The 19,916-nt window shown below is 41.2% G+C and overlaps 3 protein-coding genes across 6 annotated transcripts in view; all 3 read right to left on the bottom strand.

The window, feature by feature from the left end:
- Positions 1–2,292: 2,292 nt before the first annotated feature.
- LOC104415268 (probable protein phosphatase 2C 49) lies at positions 2,293–4,872 on the bottom strand. Its single transcript, XM_010026529.3, has 2 exons — positions 4,495–4,872; positions 2,293–3,550 (listed from the first exon to the last, which is right to left on the bottom strand). Exons 1-2 carry the CDS (start codon positions 4,651–4,653, stop codon positions 2,561–2,563), a joined length of 1,149 nt encoding a protein of 382 aa, XP_010024831.2. The 5' UTR covers positions 4,654–4,872; the 3' UTR covers positions 2,293–2,560.
- A 3,728-nt stretch (positions 4,873–8,600) lies between these two features.
- On the bottom strand, positions 8,601–14,152 carry LOC104415269 (hydroxyproline O-galactosyltransferase GALT3). Of its 4 annotated transcripts, XR_005549794.1 has the most exons (9): positions 13,844–14,152; positions 12,497–13,435; positions 11,744–11,982; positions 11,374–11,652; positions 10,669–10,797; positions 9,900–10,076; positions 9,706–9,813; positions 9,135–9,566; positions 8,601–9,047 (listed from the first exon to the last, which is right to left on the bottom strand). XR_005549794.1 is itself a non-coding variant. In XM_010026530.3 (8 exons), the coding sequence occupies exons 2-8, from the start codon at positions 13,281–13,283 to the stop codon at positions 9,360–9,362; spliced, it is 1,926 nt and encodes a 641-aa protein (XP_010024832.2). In that variant the 5' UTR covers positions 13,284–13,435; positions 13,844–14,152; the 3' UTR covers positions 9,021–9,359. The 4 variants fall into 4 exon arrangements, 3 of the variants coding, with proteins under 3 accessions (XP_010024832.2, XP_010024834.2, XP_039166014.1); XM_010026530.3 differs by having other exon boundaries at positions 9,021–9,566; XM_010026532.3 differs by having other exon boundaries at positions 9,021–9,566; positions 11,744–11,979; positions 13,844–14,151.
- Positions 14,153–18,730: 4,578 nt separating this feature from the next.
- LOC104415270 overlaps positions 18,731–19,916 on the bottom strand; it is a 56,474-nt gene continuing 55,288 nt past the window's right edge. Inside the window, 1 exon segment of the mRNA XM_010026538.3 lies at positions 18,731–19,144. The gene's annotated coding sequence lies outside the window, so the exon portion shown is untranslated.

The following is a 19,916-nucleotide window of genomic DNA, read 5'->3' as shown; positions in this document are numbered from 1 at the left end:
TAATATTTGTTTAGAGGGTGTTTGATTACCTCTAATTTTATTTTCATTTATGAAGAATTTAATTTTTTAAAAGATTTTACACATTATTTATTTGAAATTAATTTTTGGGTATGCATAATAATAAATAGTTATTCAACACCATTCTCATAAATGAATTTGAATATGTCTTAAAACTATTTTGTCTGAACTTTAAGAAGTAAAATTTGGGGTATTTTTAAGGGTGAGGGAAGAAAGATTTTCTCTCTAATTAGATGTGGGTATTGGCACGTTAAAATAGAAAACGTATCTAAGTTGAGTCCTGAGTTATCAGATTATCATTGAAAGTTCCTATCAAAAGCTTGCTTCCTGCTCGTTAGACATGTGTTTCGCACAGTGTCTCAAATTAACGCATCTAACCATTATCTTGGTTTTAGACACTATGTGGAGAGCAATTATTATGTCTAAGAATTGGTTTACTATTTCCATATGTTTCTCCGTACAATTCCCCCCCCCCCCTTGCTATAATAAGCCATGGCACGCTATCAGCGTTAATTAATAGAAATGGGAATAGTAATTCCATCCTGTATAGCGAATGTAAATTAATTAATGTCAGCAACATCGATTATAAATTGGAAAAAAAACATTAAAATTTCCAACGGGAATATTAATATTTTAAAAATAGTTGAGCATAGTGTTAATGCAATATGTCATATAATATGTACATATTCAAGGGTCGCGAAAAGAAAAGGGAGAATATATAGGGAAGTAATATACAATTTCGTGAATTTTAGTGCAATGCGTATTAAAAACTAGATGAATTCACATGCTTTTGGTAATTTATAAATCTATCGCTTACAAGACCAACTTTGAGTGAATGGTAATGCACCTTTCATACAACCTTTGCTTTCGAGTAATCTTGAAAATACTAGGATCAATTTCATTCGGAAACAGAAGTAATCAAGATAGTACACAGACGACCATAATCACTTTTCTGATTTCTGCTTTCAAGATAATAGTGTATGTTGGGTTTTGTTTCTAAAATACTTGATTCCAGCTATATGTCAATATAGTGTTTTCGAGTGGAAAATTACTTTTTCACTTTCAAAAGCATCAAACCGACCATGTAAACGAATCAAACGATTCTTAATATGAAGACGGGGTGTCATGCTGTGTGCTTCTAAAATCAAAGCAGCACATAAATAGCATTGTAGAGAGTCATTTCATAAATGATAAGGTAGATTGAACTTCTCATACTAAGAAACTGCCTAGAAGTTCGTATTATTATGTAAGTTTCAACGTGGGTGTAGTAATTTCTCGAAATATAATCGGTTCAATTGATTAGAATGAGTTTAAAACTATAATTTCTTGCAGCGTCTACAATGATAAAAGTGAATGACCGTTGTTGGTGCGTTTTAAGGCTAAACTAGCGTAAGGCCAATAGAACCTAACATAACGCATCAGACTATTGTTCCTTGCCCTTTACAATGCGATATGTATACAGCTCAAGCTTTTGCACAGCGATCATACAAATCTTCTCAGAGTCGTCAAAGACTAAGAGATGCAGAGGTCTTCAAAGGATCAGAAGAACACTTCCGTCTACCTCTTGCCTATCAATCTCACACTTTTTAATAGATGAATTCTCGGCATCCTACGGTTCTAACATACTCTCGAATACGGGGGGACATCTCAAGATCCGTAGATAAGGTTATGTGTCGACTTCCAAGCCGTGAATAACTATCGAATTTGGCAGTTCTTTTGTTTTGCTTATCTACTGGTGCAGAGCTCTCTGAGGATGAATCTGATCCTAAAAGATAGAGCTTTTCACATATTTCCCCTGGCAAGGCAGGATGATCTGGGCCGGTGAGGAGGAGATTGGGAATGGTGTCCTCACAAGCCCTACCACTTGATCTAGAGTTCGGTGGAGGAGAACAATCATGAAGTGATGTAATTCCAAAGGGCTTGGATTGGATGAGGGTATGAAGCCGGAGGCCTCTCCCACCTCAAACCCAGGAAAAAGACAACTTCCAAGTCTGTGGCCACAAAGCCCTTTTGAGTTGAAATATCGTCCAACCAATCTTAAAACCAGCAGTGAACAAACATAAGACAGCCACAAGAGTCAGATCGAATCGTGTGAATGGTTCACGCGCTTCGAAACAATTCAAATCCATGAATTCGTGCTTTACATTCTCATTCACACAAGAACAAACAGAAGACAGCACTATAGTTACAGCCGGATTAGCGCTTTACATTCTTATTCACACACGAATTCACAAGGAAAACATAGAAGGTTTTCCGTAATTCGGACCGTCAGTGTTACCAAGAGCTGCAAATCTTGAATAAAATGGAGCATGGACGACTCATCCATGGAGTTCCTCCATCGATTTAACATATCTCACAAAAGTCTTTACAAATGACGGGACAAATGAGGCGGTGGGAGCACGTCTCCGAACCGGCAAAGGTTCCTAACAATACACTCCAGCAACACTACAAAACTGCTGGCCGTTTTTTCTAAATCATCTGAAACAGCCATAAACAGAAAGATGTGTGACACGAAAAATAATGGTATTTACAAAATATGCACTCAATTTCCTTCGAGCAAGCTCTTCAACTTGTTCCTCGCCTCCTCAGAGAGACTGAGGCATCTAAATCTTCGCCTCTGGGATGGGAATGACTCAGGCTGATCTGAGGAGCTGAGGCATATCACTATCACTGTGAGATTGTCGCTAGTATTCAGGCGCAATGCTTCCATGACAAGTTCTCTGGCACATTGATGAGGGTCACTGTGCCGTTTAAGCCCCTGCCTGACTAGACTAACTGCATACTCACTCGTCATCACATCCCAAATTCCGTCGCACCCAATTATCAAAAACTCATCATCCTCTGTCAAGATAACTTGTTTAACATCAGGATCAGCAATTAGTGGTTTAGCAGACCCCACTGGAAGCTTCAAGTCCCAATCCCCAAGAGCACGGGTAACAGATAGCCAGCCATTTAGATATCCATCATTGATCCAACCACCCAGATCCTCCACACGTTTTTGCTCAGGTGGAAAGGAGGGCTTATGATCTTGGGACATCTCAACGGCAACCCCTTTCCTACACAAAACAGCTCTACAATCACCAACATTGGCTACCAACAAATGTCTTCCAAGTATCAAAGCAGTCAGTGCCGTCGTTCCACATGAGTTGCTCACGCTGCAATCACCTTTCAAGGCCAGGTCTGCCAGAAGAAAAGCTTTACGATGATAACTCTCCAGCTCTTTCAAGAAGATATCATCAATTGCAGATGTCTCAGGTAAAACAGTATCTTTAAAGAATAACTTCATTGCATTCCTCTTGACGTATGCAGCTGCCTCAGGGCCCCCATGGCCATCGAAAACTGCATAGAAGGCACTCGGTGTGCAACATTCAGAACCCAAAAGGGCAGACAAATCATCGACCCTGATGTGTTCGTCTTCCATGGAAGGTCGAGAGCCGATGTTATCATAGCTGCCAGACCGAATCCTTGGAACGAACTTTATAACATCAGACACAACAGCAGCATCGTTCACAGTCTGAAGGCAGTTGACAACCTGCAGAACAAAGAATTAGATAAGAAACAAATTTAAGGTCATCATGAACAACTTCAATCAAACAAGAGACCAGCAAATAGAGTTGAACGGACTCAAGCTTGCAGACTCAGAAAACAATTAGCAGAATCTCCATATTCAGATCCACAAGTGTTACTAGCTATCAAACTTCTTCACATGTCACGCTTGGACTCTTGAATTCATCTTGTTCTGTCATAATTATGAAAATTCTAGATGAAACCCATGAAGAGAAAATGCACCCAAACTCCTCCAAAAGTAAAGCACATCCAAAGCATGAGCTAGACGCCATCACAACATCATAAAAGGCCTCAGTTCATCAATCATATGACGCCTAAATTTCAAAGAGAAGCTGATTATTTAGAAGAGGAACATCAAACCTACATGTACAGCACCACAAAATTCAAAGATATAATCTTTGATATTGCACAGCTAATAAACTCCATATGAAGCATGAAAACGCCAATCATCCTCCCCAATCATGTTAAATCCCCACCGTCAGTCAAGTAAATCCAAATTTAAACATATTAGCCTATATTACTTGAGCCAAACTTCCTACCGAAGAAAAGATGCCACAAAATCAGATCCCAGAGCCAAAATTCTCTAAAGCAGAAATCCCAAAAACAACAACAACCCTGTGCTCAAATCATCTGATATCTAGTAACTGCCGACAGCAGCTAATCCACCGCAAAGAGACGACTTCATCCCCCTCGCAAAGCACGCAGATTCAATTAAAAATCAGGCCCTAAAATCTGAAAGTAACTCCCGAACTCGACCAACCATCCGATCCGGATCGAGCTCACCGGAGTCCAGCTCCGACGAAAGCCCCCCTCCCCCAATCACAGAAACCCAGAAAACGACCCTCAAGACTGCCGGCGCCGTTCAAAACTCGCGAAAAAACCAAACGGCTTAAGAATCACGGGCGTTACCGATTCGATGCGGGAGATGTCGGCGGGGACCGACTCGCCGGCGACGGTGCCGGCGCCGGCGTCGCCGAACACGGCGGGGCGCTGGACGTCCAGGACCTGCTGCAAGGTCGCCGGACAGATAACGTCCGCCTCCGTAACCATCGTCTCACTCACCATCATCTATCTGCTTCAAACAAAGCAGCCCCTCTCTAAATCTCTCGACCAGCTCTCGATCGGGGAACGGAAAAAACTCTAGGGTTCCGATCGGAAAAGCTCCTCGACTTCGACTTCGACTACGAATTCTTCTTCTTCTTCTTCTTCTTCTTTCTTCCCTCTGGTCGCCGCACGCGTTCTAGGGTTTTCTGATTTTTCTCGGATTCTCCGAAAAGATTGCGGGACGTGGAGTCGACGCGGGGTTTTATAGGAAGAGGCGGCCGGGACGGGTGGTGACCGGCTGGACCCGCGAGGCGCGTCGGGGCGCAGGACACGTGGCGGTAGAGGTTGTGGCAGACACGCTACCGGAACGGACAACAACGTAATCGAAGCGGAGTCTTTGCATTTAATAATATAATAATAATATTTATTTTTTCTGCGGGGGGGAAGCGAAAGTACGACCTTTCTTAATGGCGGTTCGTGGCGGGCCGGATTTGCGGGTTTGCCCTTGTGGCGGCTGCCGGAAGACGCGCCCACTTGCAGGACGGCGGGTCGTTTCCGGTAACGGCGGGCGCCGGGGTTTTTTCCGATCGCCCGTTTTTCTCAGCGCGTGGATCACTCCGGGCGGGACCGACGGGAGTTTTTTTTTTTTTTTATCTCCGGTGCCGGTCGGGCCGGGTCTCGTGAGGACCCGGCTGCGGTATTCGGGTCTCTTTGCGGAGTTACACAACACGGGTGTGCTAAGCAAAGAGAAGCGTACATCCTAAGCGACTACCGACCCTAAAAAGAAAGGTCAATCCGTCTCCACGATAAAAAGTTTACAATTCAAAGTTCAAGTGGAGTTCTGACGAAGCATCGAAATCCAGAAATTTCGATTTAGTGAATGGGTCGCTCCGTAAGTTCCAATTCACGTGTAAAAAGTAGGTGCACTCTCTTCTCCCATGCTACGAAATCGAGAGCTTTTAGGAGGAGACGAGAGGCGGGGGCCTAACACGAGAATAATTACCCGGTTCTTGATTCTCGATATAGAATTGAATCATTCACATCGGGCTAAACTAATATGTTTTTTTTTATCCGTAAAGAGTTGAAAAAAGGAAAATTGTCAAAAACCCTAAACCAAACCGATTTGACTCCTAACCTTATCAATCCGTTCTAGGTGAAACGAGAACCAATCGCTCCTGTATAATTATACCCCAGCTTGCGTCCTTGTTTTCTTCTTTCTTCTTTTTTTTTTTTGGTTTCCTAGGTGTATCGCATAATGGCATGAATGAAGAGAGGCTGTCGTGTAATGTACGGCCTCATGGAAACAGGAAGTTTGTCCCAAAGGTGTGAACGCCATAGAGAAGCGTACATCCTAAGCGACTACAACCGACCCTAAAAAGAAAGGTCAATCCGTCTCCACTGTAGAGAGTTTACAATTCAAATTCAGGTGGAGTTCTGACGAAGCATCTAAGTCCAGAAATTTCGATTTAGTGAATGGGCGGCTTCGTAAGTTTCGATTCGCATAATTCTTCGGTCGGTGGTGGCCCTCTCGATGTGAAAATCGGGTGCGCTCTCCTTACCCGTGCCAAGAGATCGAGAGCTTTTTTACCAGGAGAAAAGAGGCCGGCGGCAAGGGCTTGATTTGCAGACTGTTTTTCCAAGTTCTTATTCTTAAATCAAACCGAATTACAGAAAAAAAACATAGTAAAGTTCAATAGTCTGAACTATTATAGGCTATGCTATAAGTGTGCACGGAAAATAGGAATAATCAGCCTTGTATTGATTCTTGATATGGAATTGAACCATTCGGATCGGGCTGAATTGATATGTTTTTTCTTATCCATGAAGAGTAAAAAAAAGGAAAATTGTCAAAAACCCTAAACCAAACCAATTTGACTCCTAACTTTATCAATCCGTTCTAGGTGAAACCAACCCAATTGAGAACCAATCACTCTTATATAATTATACCCCAGCTTGCGTCCTTGTTTTCTTCTCTCTTCTTTTGTCTTTTCCTAGGTATATCGCATAATGGCATGAATGAAGAGAGGCTGTCGTGTAATGTACGGCCTCATGGAAACCGGAAGTTTCTACCAAAGGTGTGAACGCCATAGAGAAATTTGGTCGGTACCCCGTTTGGTTTTTTTAATTATTGAAGCAATGATGTTTATCTTCTCCAACGCTACTTTATCTTTTTGTTTTCTAGGGGGTCGATGCAATTACCAACTCGAGTTGCTAACCATCCAGAAAGTCTCCTTCCCTCTCCATGATTTTTTCATATACGCTCCAATAATGTCGCGGACTAGGAAGGGCGATAATCATGGCGCGAGTTGAAATAATTTAGCCAACTTCGGGCACGTTTATCAAGTGGCGTTTTTTTTTTTGATTAGGTAGAGCCCGCAGCACGGCATCTCGCGATGCGAATTATAAATGGGAATATTCTGAAGGAGATGTGATCTTAATCGCTTCGTCCGCAGCCGAATTAATTCGAGTTGAATTCGGTAAGTACGTAATTAATGGATTCATTGGAAGGGGGTTTCTCGACTTCTCTTGAAATACACGAGAAATTTGCGAAGATTACGAAACTTGTTTTCCACGTGCTCACGAGAAGGATCCATCGACCCCCCGACGCGTTTGACTTTTCAGACGAACGAGATCATCGAAAACTAGACTTGACCACGGCCACCGACGTTATTTTTGTTTTCTTTTGTTTTCCCATTTCCTGCTCCGCAAAAAGGCCAAGATTTTCATGGAATGCTGGCGTCAAGCCCGCGCAAAAGTTGAATAAATATCCAAAAAGCAGTATGAAATGGAGAATTACCTTGGATAAGAAAAGGAAGAGTGCGCATAGTTTGGTTTCTTTTATTTATTTTTAACAGCGATGTTAACGGTCGATGCTGATCACTATAGAAAATGACATGAATCTTGCGCACGTCTTATGATAAGAACGACGGGCATTTAGACGGATGGGCCCGAGCGATGTGTGATGTCGAAAGTGCCGGTGATCGTCCGTCGGTACGTGCAAAAAAAAATGTCCCTAATGGTTGCATTTCTAGGACTGGGTTATTGCCGTGAGAAAATAGATGACTTGTGTCTTACGGCCTCAGCCTCATTTTTGTTAGTGGGAGATGATCTGTGTTCCCTCCAGCCAGAGGTAAAAAGGAAAGAAAAGATTGACGTGTAAAGGAGGAGTGGCCACGGGAGAGGGAGGGCCTTTTTCTTTCACCAGCTTGCTTGAAGAGAAGCAAAGAAGGAAGCTTTTGCAGCTCCACTAAAGAAAGCACAACGATGAGAACGCTAAGGATACGCATGATAAAATTTTTACTTATCTAATTTTTCGTTCCTCAAAATAAATTTTGAACAGAAATTCGTTTGATAACACAATTTGATTTTATTATTTTTGGAACAGATTTTTATTTCAGAGATTAATTTGAAGAAGAAATCAGAAATTAAACTTTTTAATTCCTCAATTTCTGGCTAGAGATTAATTTCTGTTTTATAAATTCTGTCACGCACACTTAAGAAACTTCGTTTCTAGGGCGAAGGTTTCTAGGCGTCGTTTGAACTTCGCAACGTGTCGTCTAGGACGATCATTGACTCGACGGGGGTTGTAGCACGATTCCTATTTCTGTCTTTTTGCCCCCGTTGTATGCGGTCCCATCCCACGTCAAATTTGACGAGTACATTGGAACAAACACGTATAATGGCACGTCGAGTCATTGATTGAATGGGCCTAAAGTCGTTGTACGAACTCTCGTTCGAGTACCTCGGATGAATAAATGTTGTAAAAGTGTTTTATCATGTTGGGTAACGATAGCGACTGCATCTCACTATTATGTGCGATTAGAAATGAACACTTTGTGGTCCTTGAGGATTTGCTTCGAGCGTCGAATAGTTCTACTGCAAAACACACTGTTCCTTCTTTGAGTGTGGTGTCTGTCCGACGTGGTCCACACAACACATGCCAAAAAGCAGAGAGCGGACAAAGGAAAATGTTGAAAAAAAAAGCGCACTTGCCCACCTCCCGTTGCATGTCGATTGAAGTGGACCTGCTGGTCTCCACATGTTTCGAAGATTTCTAGGCCACATACGTGTCCAATTCGCATTGTTTATGGTACAGTCTTCAAGAGATGCAAGTGACCTAACTTGGGCAAGTCTCTGATTGAGCCATTTGCCAATGAAATGACTGCCTGAAGATGATCCCGTCGCATTCCGTTCCACATCTTCTGAGTGTCCAAATGGAACCGAGCACCATTTTGCACTTGGTACGAGTGGGGCATGGTCTGTCCTATCAAACAGAAGAATGAATATGATAGATGTATGGAAGGACCTCTTGGTAGCTTTCGCCAGCTGCTTGAAGATGAAGAAGCTTTTGAGCTATAGGTGGAGGAAGCAAGCGGTGGGAAGGAAACACATGGAAGATGGGACACACCCTGATGACCCTTTACAAAAATCAGACGTGAGTTAGTGCCTTTTTCTATGCTTTGCGCTGGGTAGATGACAAGAAGAACTCTGTTATGATTCATTACATGAATGAAAGAACCAACAAATAGGGAGTTTTCAGACCATCCAACCACAAAGTTTAACGAAATTTCGCGAGTCATTACTCCATTTTGGCATTTGAGGAAGAACCGTGGCATTGGGACTCGTGTGAAAACAATCCCTTGCTGCTGGAAAAACGGCGATTCCGTCGAGAGACTTTCTGGGTTCTTTCATACAAGATTGAGGGCACTTTTTACATGCGAGATGAACTTTCATTCACAACAGTTGGGCTGGTGCTCTTTCTGCAGCTTCTCCCAGAGGCACAACAGCTTCCTAGGGCCTTGATAATGGGCAAGAATGTATTCAGAGTCACATCCAGCATTATAGAATCTGTCGTCACTTATGTAGTGCACTTCCTTGCCGCTGTTCTTGAAGTGCTCTATCCATATGCCCATCGCAACATCTTCTAGCTTAAACCACTGAAAATTGGAAAAAAGAGCACATGCAATGAGTCGGTCTCAGCTAAAATGAAGAATAGACTATATTCCTGGCTCGTTTAGCCACAAGGTTCCTGTCTTTAATCTCTCTATATGACACAATCGAACAGCTTAGACTTACCTTAAGATCTCCTTCTTGGTGGCCCTGAACAATAAACTTTGCAATGTCTTGAGAGATTATATAACCTGGACCGTGAGCCCATGGAGGATACTTATCATGTGGCCACTCCTACATTAAGGACCAGGAGAATGTCTTAACAAGTAAAGCAAGTATCATGTTTTCTAGGGGAAGATGGATATGGATAAAGGCCATACCTTCTCACTGACATACCATTTGCTGTCCTTTTCTCTATGGGGAGATGAGTCAGAAGATATGAGACCGTATAAGAGACCATTAGATGGTTTTCCCTTGAGAATTGACAGTACCTCATCGATCCTCACAAAAGCGTCATCATCTGCTTTCATGATGTACTTGGCAGGGACGATTTTCGTCTGTACAATCCATATATGATAACTCATAAGATATTTTCAACAACAAACATGCAACACCAGGATTTCAAATTATGAAATATAAAAGCAAGACCCCCCCGGGTTCCTGGGGGAATCTTTTCCAGGTATGTTATCCAACTTATGATGGGGAATTTCAATTAGTAAATTTTGTAGCTTTACATAAAATTTCTTCTGGTCCAGTAGTCGGACTTTTTAGGAATTATCCTTTGACAATCAGGTCTATGCACAGAAAAGAGCAAGTAGAAGATCCCACATCCCTTTGACATAAATTAGCCCTATACCCCACGCATACCCACTTTCACCTGATAACAGCTTTCAGTTAATTTGTTTTCTTAACACTCTGGCTACCGTGAAGAATGGTTTAGCAAGGGTCAGAGGTGTTTGTTGAAAGCTTTTCATGTAGGCTGATTGTCTATCAACTATAAAGCAAATGAAGATGGAATCCTGCACCCCCATGCTGATGAGATGATTTTTGGCATTACCATCATACTTGATAAGTATCTGCACCTGATCCTACATGCGAAAACATAATGGACATTTCTTGTGAAAATATTTATCAAGTCATTTTACATACCCCCATAATACAGATTGCAACTGTCTTGTAACTGATAAGGCTGTAATAATCTACAAAAGGCATGAATTGGATGTCCTCGTATGCTTGAGCTTCTTTCCACAGCTCAACATTTACTTGCATGGTTTGGTGCTGCAGTTAATGGTACATACCAGGTGATCAGTATGAATAATCATAGCACTGCTGGTTGTGAGAAAAGATGCTAACAAAGTATTGCTCTGTTGCTATGGTGATCATGATACTTGGGAAATGTAAGCGCCTTCAGAGATGCTTAAATAAGCTTCAACACATACGTATGTACCCCAAAGATGTGTGTGTTTGGGCTAGAAAATCTATTCTACAGACCAAGCAGGTAAACAGGCTTAAAGAAAGCACTGTGAAGAGCAGACCTCTTACTGAACCAGATCCACTTTTCTTTTTGGCTGAAATATCTGATATCCACTTGACAACAGTGGCCCAAATCACATTAAAATCAAGGAACACAAGAAAAAAAAGAAACATCATTTGGTAATTTCAGGATGGATTGATATTTGACTATTACTCGTGTGCTTACCTTTTCATCAATGAACAGTATGCAATAATGTGCAAATATCATCGAGACACTCATGACACATTAAAGGGCTATATTTGATAGAAACAGCTATTACTCCAGAGAGTTATCCCAAGATTCAGTAGAAGGAACATAGGATGCAAGTCTTAATCACTTACAAGACCAATGAAAAATCGAACAGCTACTTCCCCAGAACGTATGGCTTCATATTGCATCCAAGACCTCCTTATAGCCATTCGTCTCTCAAAATTATTCCCACTTGAGAAAACTCCAATCAACATCACAAGTCTTTTCCGGGTAATTAATGGAGCTTTGAGATGCTCAGCATCAACAACCAACTCATGATCCTCAGATACAGGCAAACCTTCAGCTATAGTTGATAACACATCCAAATCACCAACCACTTCAACACGATTAACTGACCATGGTTCAAGTTTCTGCATTAGGAAAACTCTCACATAGCAATTGAAGTGACTACAGCAGCACTAGGCCGTAATTAGAGAAGAAGTAACTAACTGCATACTTTACCTCCCTGAAAGCAAATGATGTTTCATGCCTTCCATTAACTGTCATATGGAAACCCTCCAGACCAACCCATAGCGTGGCAGTGAATAAACTCCCTTCTGCAAATGGAAAATTGGCACTTGCATGTACACTTCTAGATACATTGGTCAAACTTTCACTGCTTCTTGCATTTGAACTTTCTGCCACAGTACCTCTAATCAATTGTTCATTGCAAAGAGCAAGTCCATCCAGCATAAAACCTGCTATGACATGTCAGACAAAGGTAACTGCGGTAAATCTAAGAGAGAAGACAAGACATATTAATGGAGAAAAGAAGAAGACAGATCAATGTCAGAGATAGGTTTAGAAATTCAGCCAGCAAAATCTACAAAGTATCCATCTCTAGAAAAGCCCATCCATTCCATTCCTACTCCATGTTTTAACTATTCCATCAGATGAGTTTGATGAGATGCATCATTGCTGAGGATATTCAGCTACATGCACAACAGTTTAATGCAGCAATCGGAGTAAGTTGATAACCACTAAGGGCTATCTTTGGAGTCAACAATTCTATAACCCACTCATGAGTACATAAACCAAGGACCATGTAATCTCTCTTCATCATCTACATTCAATCTCAAATTACTAAAAGTCACATCACAACTGAAGCCTTCTGGCAAGAGAGAGAGCGGTGTTAACATAGATGCATGAATCAACTTAAAATTAGAAAGAAAACTAGTGAAAGAAACTAAAAAATTAAAGGTCAATATAAAAAACCTTTCAAGCTGTTAACAGATCCATGAGCAGGACATCTCTCCTCTTTACCCCATCCAAATTCATCAGTCCAGGTATTTTGCACGACAAATGGTTCCTCTGTCATATTCTCTCCAGGCAAACTCACATTATAATGCAAGACAATAGGCGCATCAGCCTCTCGAGAAATTCGTGATCCTATTAGATCAATATGAAAGCTTCCCTGGCCACCATGAGGAATGGCAACCAGTGTAACTGAGGAATCCTCAATTAGCCCACACGGCAGCTCAAGGAAAGTTACATTGCTTGAATTCGTCTTCCTAAATCTACTCACAAATGGTGGGCAATTTCTATCTTCACTGATGTTGACAATACTAGCCTGGGAGGCTTCTTTGTTATGCAGAATAGCAGAGAAATCCTTCCACGCGACGGAGGCCTCATATATTCCTTTAGCTGTTTCTGGAAGTGCATCTGACCTGGAAAGCAGCTTCCGCATCTGACCCCACGCAAGAAGGTATTTATGCTTTTCGACTGAAATATTTCTGAAGCCATATAGGTCATCTAGTCCTTTAAAATTAACAAGAGTGGGCTTCTCCGATGGTCTATTTTTAAGCGCTGTCACCTTATTCTGAAAGGGTGGCAGAGAACCATTGTCTTTCACTCGAGATTTATCGCTAGGATGGTGGTTTCTAAAGAAATCATACGCAGACTGCTTCTGCCGCTTGATCACCTTGTTTCCCACCAGGCTGTAACGGACTATCAAGATGGTAGCAAGAGCTACAATCAACATGCCCCCTGACCATTTCTTCATTTCTCAACAAAGCATAAGCAAAAACACAAAGTCCGGTTCACACTCCACTAATTAACCCTCCCGTTCATTTGTACTAAGCAAATCAACAGCAGGAAAGATTGCAACACACAAGCTCGACTCCTTCCATCTCGCCTCTCCTCTCCCAGCGTTCTCTGTACACGAGAAATGATATGGTGATGCCAAGAATGTCAATAAATTAAAAAAAAAAAAAAAAAATATCGACTTTGCGAGGGAATACAAAAACTAGACTAAACTCGGCAGCTGGCAAGATAATCACAAGGACCCTTAATCGTTCATTCGCGGCTGATCAGCCACGCACCCGCATCAACATCGAAGAAAGATCACCTCACTAGAAGCCGACACACTCCAAATTCCGCTGTCATTCGGCGTGAAATCTCCGCGTACCGCCTTTCAAACCGACACTGGTTTCGCATCAGTTACTAACACGACATCAGCCGATCTCTATCCAAGCGAGAACCCAACCGAACCATTCCCGCTCAAAAAAAGAAAGAAAGAAAGAAAGAGTCAATCCAGACAAGAGCCGAGCCAGAATCACCTACCGCCAATCGGGTCTCAAAGGCGGCGACCCCTTCCACAGAAAGAAACGATTTTGACCGCCATTGTCGGCTTCGCGGAGCCGGAGACCGGAGCCGCCAGCTCGGGACCGAGCTAGTCCAAGCGAAGCCACGGCGCGTCGAGAGCGCCGCCACGGATACGGGCTCCCCGAGGCCGGAGAGGTGCTCGAGCCTCGCCGGCGGCGGACGAGGGCGGAAAACGACGGCGGAGGAGGGCCGAGGAGATAGCGGAAGCGTGCGGGATCTCCCGTCGGAGCGAGCATGAAGTAGGAGGAGGGAACCAGTTGCTGCTGCTGCTGATGCTACTACAGTGAGGGTGTAATTATAAGGTGCGGCGAGTTCTACGGTAAGCTGGTGGGGACAGAGGTGCCACGTCGGTCGGAAAAACACGACTCCTGCGGTAATGACTCTTCCCGGCGATTTGTTTATTTGTTTACTTGCCTTTTTTTATTATTATGGCTATTCTAGCCTCGCCGGTTGGAAAATTATTCTAACAGATTAGGGGTATTTTCGTCCAAATATAAGTTAATTTTAATTAAATTAGATAAAAATATTTAAAAAAAATTAGAAAAAAGAAAAAGGAAAAACACAATCAAGAGGATGGTCATTGCCCCACTACTATGATGACGGTTGACGGTGTCGTCAATGCCTAGGAAAGGGCTAGTGATTCTTACCGACCAGAGGTGAGGGTCCACTAGCCCTCGGTGGAAGTGGGAGAGGGTGGCAACCCTCTCCTAGATTTAGGTGAGGGTCGCTTGCCCTCACCTCGACTTTGTGGCCTTCACCCATCTTCTCCAGACCTCGCCCCAGGTTTGGGGGCATTGGGCAAGGGCAAGCGACCCTTGCTTAGATTTGGGAGAAGGTCGTTGTCCTCTCTTACTACTAGCAAAGATCAAGTCACCGGTTGTTGTCTAGGCATTGGCAACCTCACTAGCTTTCACTTCCACCTCGTTGCCAATGAGGTGGTCGTGTTTTTTTTTTTTTTTTAAACCTTTCATTATTTTTTTATGAAAAGAAAAAAAAAAAGAACAAAGAAAGAAAAAATTAAAAATTTTAGAAGACAAAATTGCCCTTCATAGTCGATGAGTTTAAGCCTTTCTTAGAGACTAGTATAGGCAATTTAGACCATTATTTAAAATAAGGTTCACTCCATGCTTTTATTTAAGAAAATAATGGTATTTCATGGTTATATTTGAAATTTTTCCTCAAATTTTGTGTGACGTGGCAATTTTTTTTTGAAAAATTCAAGTCGAACGTGGACGAATCCCTTGGGAAACTGCCATGCTCCTTCCTTCGTCTTCGTCTTCATCTTCAACTTCTTCGTTCATGTTCATCTTCAACTTCTTCGGTGATCTTCATCTTTGACCCTACAAATTTACATTTTTTTCTTTTTTCTTTTCCTTCTCCAGTCATTTTCTTAATCACCATCTAATTTAGGGCGACCAATGAACACTGAAACAAGATTGAAAAAGGCTTTCTATATATGAAGATTCGACGCATGCTTTGCGAATCTACAATTGAAAATGACAAAGCTTCGACGGGTCTAGTGCATTCGTACCGTGCTCTTTGATTCTATTCTAAATTCAATTTCTTTTAATTTTTAAATAATTTTTTTCTTTTTCCTTTTCTTTTTCTCCTTTCTCTCTCATGTTCTTCTTCTTCGGTGGCCGGCGACCTTACCGGAGCGTCGCTGGCCCTCAGCGATCCAAGCCTCGCCAATAGTTGGGCAGGGCTCGCCCAGCCCTGCCGAGGCTCAACCTTGCCGATGGCCAAGACAGCCTCGCCGAGGCTGGGTGAGGCTCGCCTGGCCACCATCGAGGCTCGGCCTTGTTGGTCGCGAAGCTTGCCTAGCCCCGACGAGGCTCACTAGTGGCTAAGCAGGCCTCGCCCAGCCCTCCGACAAGCTTGCAAGTGGTTAGGCGGCCCTTCGGCAAGCTTGCAGGTGGCCAAGCGGGCCTCCCGATGAGCTCACTAGTGGTGGGCTTACCTTCGGTGAGCTCACCGGACTAGTTGCCTGCAACCGGCGATGACAGCGGCGGACAGCAACCACGGATGTCAATCGATAAAGAAGAAGAAAAGAGAAAAAGAAGAATTGGTTTTGATTCTTAGATTTGTTCCCGGAACAATAATCAATTTTTTTTTTTTTATTCTTGATTTTGTTCCAAATCTACTTCCAGGAACAAGAAAATAGAAATTTATTCCCAAGAACAAAATTTTTACTAAACGCGATTCTCTTCCCAAACTCATCTTAAAAACAAAAAATTAGAATAAGGCATTGTTTGAATGATTACCAAACAGTACCTAAAAGGCCAAATGGCATCATTTAGGTTTAATAATGCTAACTTCATTTTGCCAGGAAGTTTTGTCGAGTGTATATTAAAAAATTGTAATGTCGGAATTTCTACCTAGCTGTAACATGTAACTGATCATTGGAAAAATTTTAGTACTTAGAAGGGATGTTGTGAGAAAGTGATGTTACCTCTAGTCCATTTCTCACGGAGAAACGAGGCATTCAAGAGCAATTATATGTATTTGAATGAGAATTTACGTTTGTTGAAAAAGATGAGAGTCAGAAACTGTATAATATATTTTAGTAAATTTCTTAAATTAATTGAATAACTTATTGTATGATTCTACAAAATAATATCAGAGATTACTTATTTAATAATTACATTGGATTTTTATTTCAATTTAAAGTTTTTCTAAATCTTGAAAAGATACTACGCAAGCGACAAAGCTAAGAGGACTTACTCATTACTTTTTTTTTTTTTTTTTTTTACAATGTTTAAAAGTACATGGCAAAAAATCATTGAAGGTTCTGTAAGAGTTTTCCTAATGTGACTACATTAATTGATATTATAATTTACTATTTTTACGGCTACTGTAAAACAGGGCTGGTAAGGTGAGATAGAAGATTTATTAATTAGTCTAATATGGGGCTGATTAATGTGAGCCGAGTTGAACCTGACCCGTAAGGAGGAGGCCTAGCTTTATAGAGTGCTAAAGTCTCTCCTCTAACCCTAATTCTAACATGTATCATCATTAAGGGGCGTTTACCTAACGCTAAACGTGAGGAGGCCGCCTCATTGAGTCAGTGATACGAGGGCAATAGAGAAGAATGACTTGATGCGTAATCCAGCCGCCTCATTGAGTCGGTGATACAAGGGCAATAGAGAAGAATGACTTGATACGTAATCCATTTTCTGCTTCCGCTTTATGTTCGATGGATCCCAAAACAGGTGCGTTAATCTTTTTACTCAATTTTGCATGTTCTTGTTCTAGTTATGGAGATCTTGGGATTGCACAATTTGCATCCTACATGTTCCCTAACGGGTAATTACCAAATAAGTTTATAATTACATTAGCGAATTGTCAAAAGTTTAAAACTAACTCAATCAAATTAAATGATTTAATATTAAATTAATATTCATATAATAAATTTAAGACTCTTATGATAAAATGGTCTAAACCAAGAGTCGTGATATGGCCAGGTGGTGCAATGCCAGTCCGCAATTACAAGCTTTAGCTTCTTTATTTTACAGTTTTATTTCAAATTTCTTTCTTCGAAAAAAACAGTAACTCCTCTCACAAAGGCGCCAATGTACACTCGACAAACACGTCATTGCTTTTGTTACGTAATACACAAATAATTGATCATATAATGTGTGGATGATATTGCACAAAAAATGGTCAAAGATGACATAACACAAATGAGTTCGAATCCGTCCGTTTCGCGAAAAATAATTTTTAAAAAAACAATTTTCCAGATTTGTTTTCGAAAAATTTCCTTGCATGAAGAAAAAAAAAATAGGGAAAATGTTTTTAAAAAATATTTTCCGGGCATTTGTTTAATGAAAAATGAATTCCTTGCATGAAAAAAAAATCTTTTAAATTAGGGAAAATGTTTTACACTTCTAAAAAATATTTTTCGTTGTTTGGCGATGGCCCAAGACGGCCACCAGCGAGGCTCGACGCTCGTGCTCACCAACTGGGAGCGGTGAGCCTCGCCGATGGCGTCCCGGCCATCACCGAACAAGCGAAAAATATTTTTTAAAATACATTTTAAAAAAATAAATGAAAAAGAGTATATGCAGAAAAAGGTTTTCCTTATCGAACAACGAAAAATATTCACTTCATTTTTAAGTTTCATTTGAACACTGAAAATAATTACATTTTCCTAAAAAATGATTTCTTGAAAAATATTTTTCAAAAATCCATATTTTCCGCGAAACGAACGGGACTATATCATTCGTATCTCTGTTACAACATGACCAAACAAAATAGTTCGAATGAAATTCGATGATCAAAAAGAATTAAAGAAGTTTTAGGCTGTACAACTCATCTTCTTGGGATTGTAGTTCAATCAATCAGAGCACCGCCCTATCAAGGCGGAAGGTAAAGGTTCGAGCCCCGTCAGTCCCAGCGGAATCCAATCCAATAAAAAATACATTCATTCATCTCTCCATTTTTTTTGTAAAAAGGGGTAAAAATAGCCGAATTTCATTCCAACGGGGATTTCCTCTGATTTTCTTTTTTCATTTATATTTGAATTTGATTTAAATCTTTCAAAAATTGAAATGCGCCCGGAAATAAAGCATATAATAATGGACAAGGAACACGGGTCGTCACAAATAAAGGGAACCTTGAACTATTGTAATTAAATTTCTGAAAGTCTCCATCCAGCCAATGTCGCAAAATAAGGGAACCTTGAACTATGTGATTAGCAACTTATTAGTATTACTAGTAATAGTCATAGGTAATTAGCAATACTTTTTGCATATCTAAGTCCCTTTCGATATATCTCTATATCAAAGTATGCAGGCTTCTGCCAGTTTCAGGGAGTCGAAAGGATATAAGAAAGTCAAGGAGTCATTGAGTAAGGAGGAGATTATTAAATACAGAGAGATTTTCTTTTTCTGCAGAAACCTTTACAGTGAGGCTAATTTACCTAAAAAGTATCACTATATCGAGAAGCACTATATGTTTATAAGTGAGAGCATAATCCGATTGGGGATAAAGCGATTGATCTTTTACAATTCTTTCTTCCCCCTTCCCCCCCTCCTCAAAACAAACTAGCCATGTGATTTTTTGTGCCCGACGAAAGGGCTTGAAACAATTGTGCATTTACATGTATGACTCTACTTATATGTACTAGAAAACGGGCTATACAGGTTCTCATGCCATCTCTTAGTTGGATTACCTTTCTGTCTCGAAGAGCTTGAAGATGTAGATCTTCATTTCCATGTAGGAGACGGCCTTTCTGCATTTTTATGCCACTTGCAGCATCTGAAGAACATAATGCAATTGAGTCAGCCAGCATATACACAAATCATCTTCTAAAATTTTGGTGTACAACACCTGCCACTTTCAAATAGTGAAACAAAAGTTGATTACTGGCGAGCGGAGAAACCCCCTTTGCCCATAAAATGGAGAGAGATCATTCACGCAGAGAGCAAACACTAATACTATTGATTTGTTAGCATTCTTCCCACAATGCAGTGACTATGCAAGTAGACAGAGCATACAAAGTGTTTATGCAAGCAGGAAGATCAGTTATAACTCCCAGCGAGGGAAGAGACCCCCTTGCCCCTAAAATGGAGAGAGATCATTTGCACGGAGCGCAAACACTAATACTACTGATTTGTTAGCTTCCCACAAAATGCAGTGACTATGCAAGCAGACAGAGCATGCCAAGTGTTTATGCAAGCAGGAAGATCAGTTATAACTCTCTCTCCCCATTCATGTTTGGCTGTTGTCAAATAGAATTAATCAACATTCCACAGGTCACAAATTCAGGTAATTTAAAAAAAAAAAAAAAAAACTCGTCCAAAACTTTACTACAAGGCTCCATTAAGATGGTATTCGCTGGTGGTCAATGAACTTCAGTGGAATTTGCAATGAAACCACCAAATTTTGATTTCAACCACCCCAAGTTACTACACTTACATTTCTTGCAATTGATGCACTTTGACTCGAATTTGGCCAAATTCTGGAAGAAATGCTACCACGATAGACACTTTGCAATGACGTGGCATCCCAAACATTGGTCATGTGTCCA

This window comes from Eucalyptus grandis, chromosome 3, assembly GCF_016545825.1.
Source record: "Eucalyptus grandis isolate ANBG69807.140 chromosome 3, ASM1654582v1, whole genome shotgun sequence".
NCBI classification, from domain to species: domain Eukaryota; kingdom Viridiplantae; phylum Streptophyta; class Magnoliopsida; order Myrtales; family Myrtaceae; genus Eucalyptus; species Eucalyptus grandis.
Note: the sequence above shows the minus strand (reverse complement) of the source record. Positions and strands in the feature narration are given on the sequence as shown.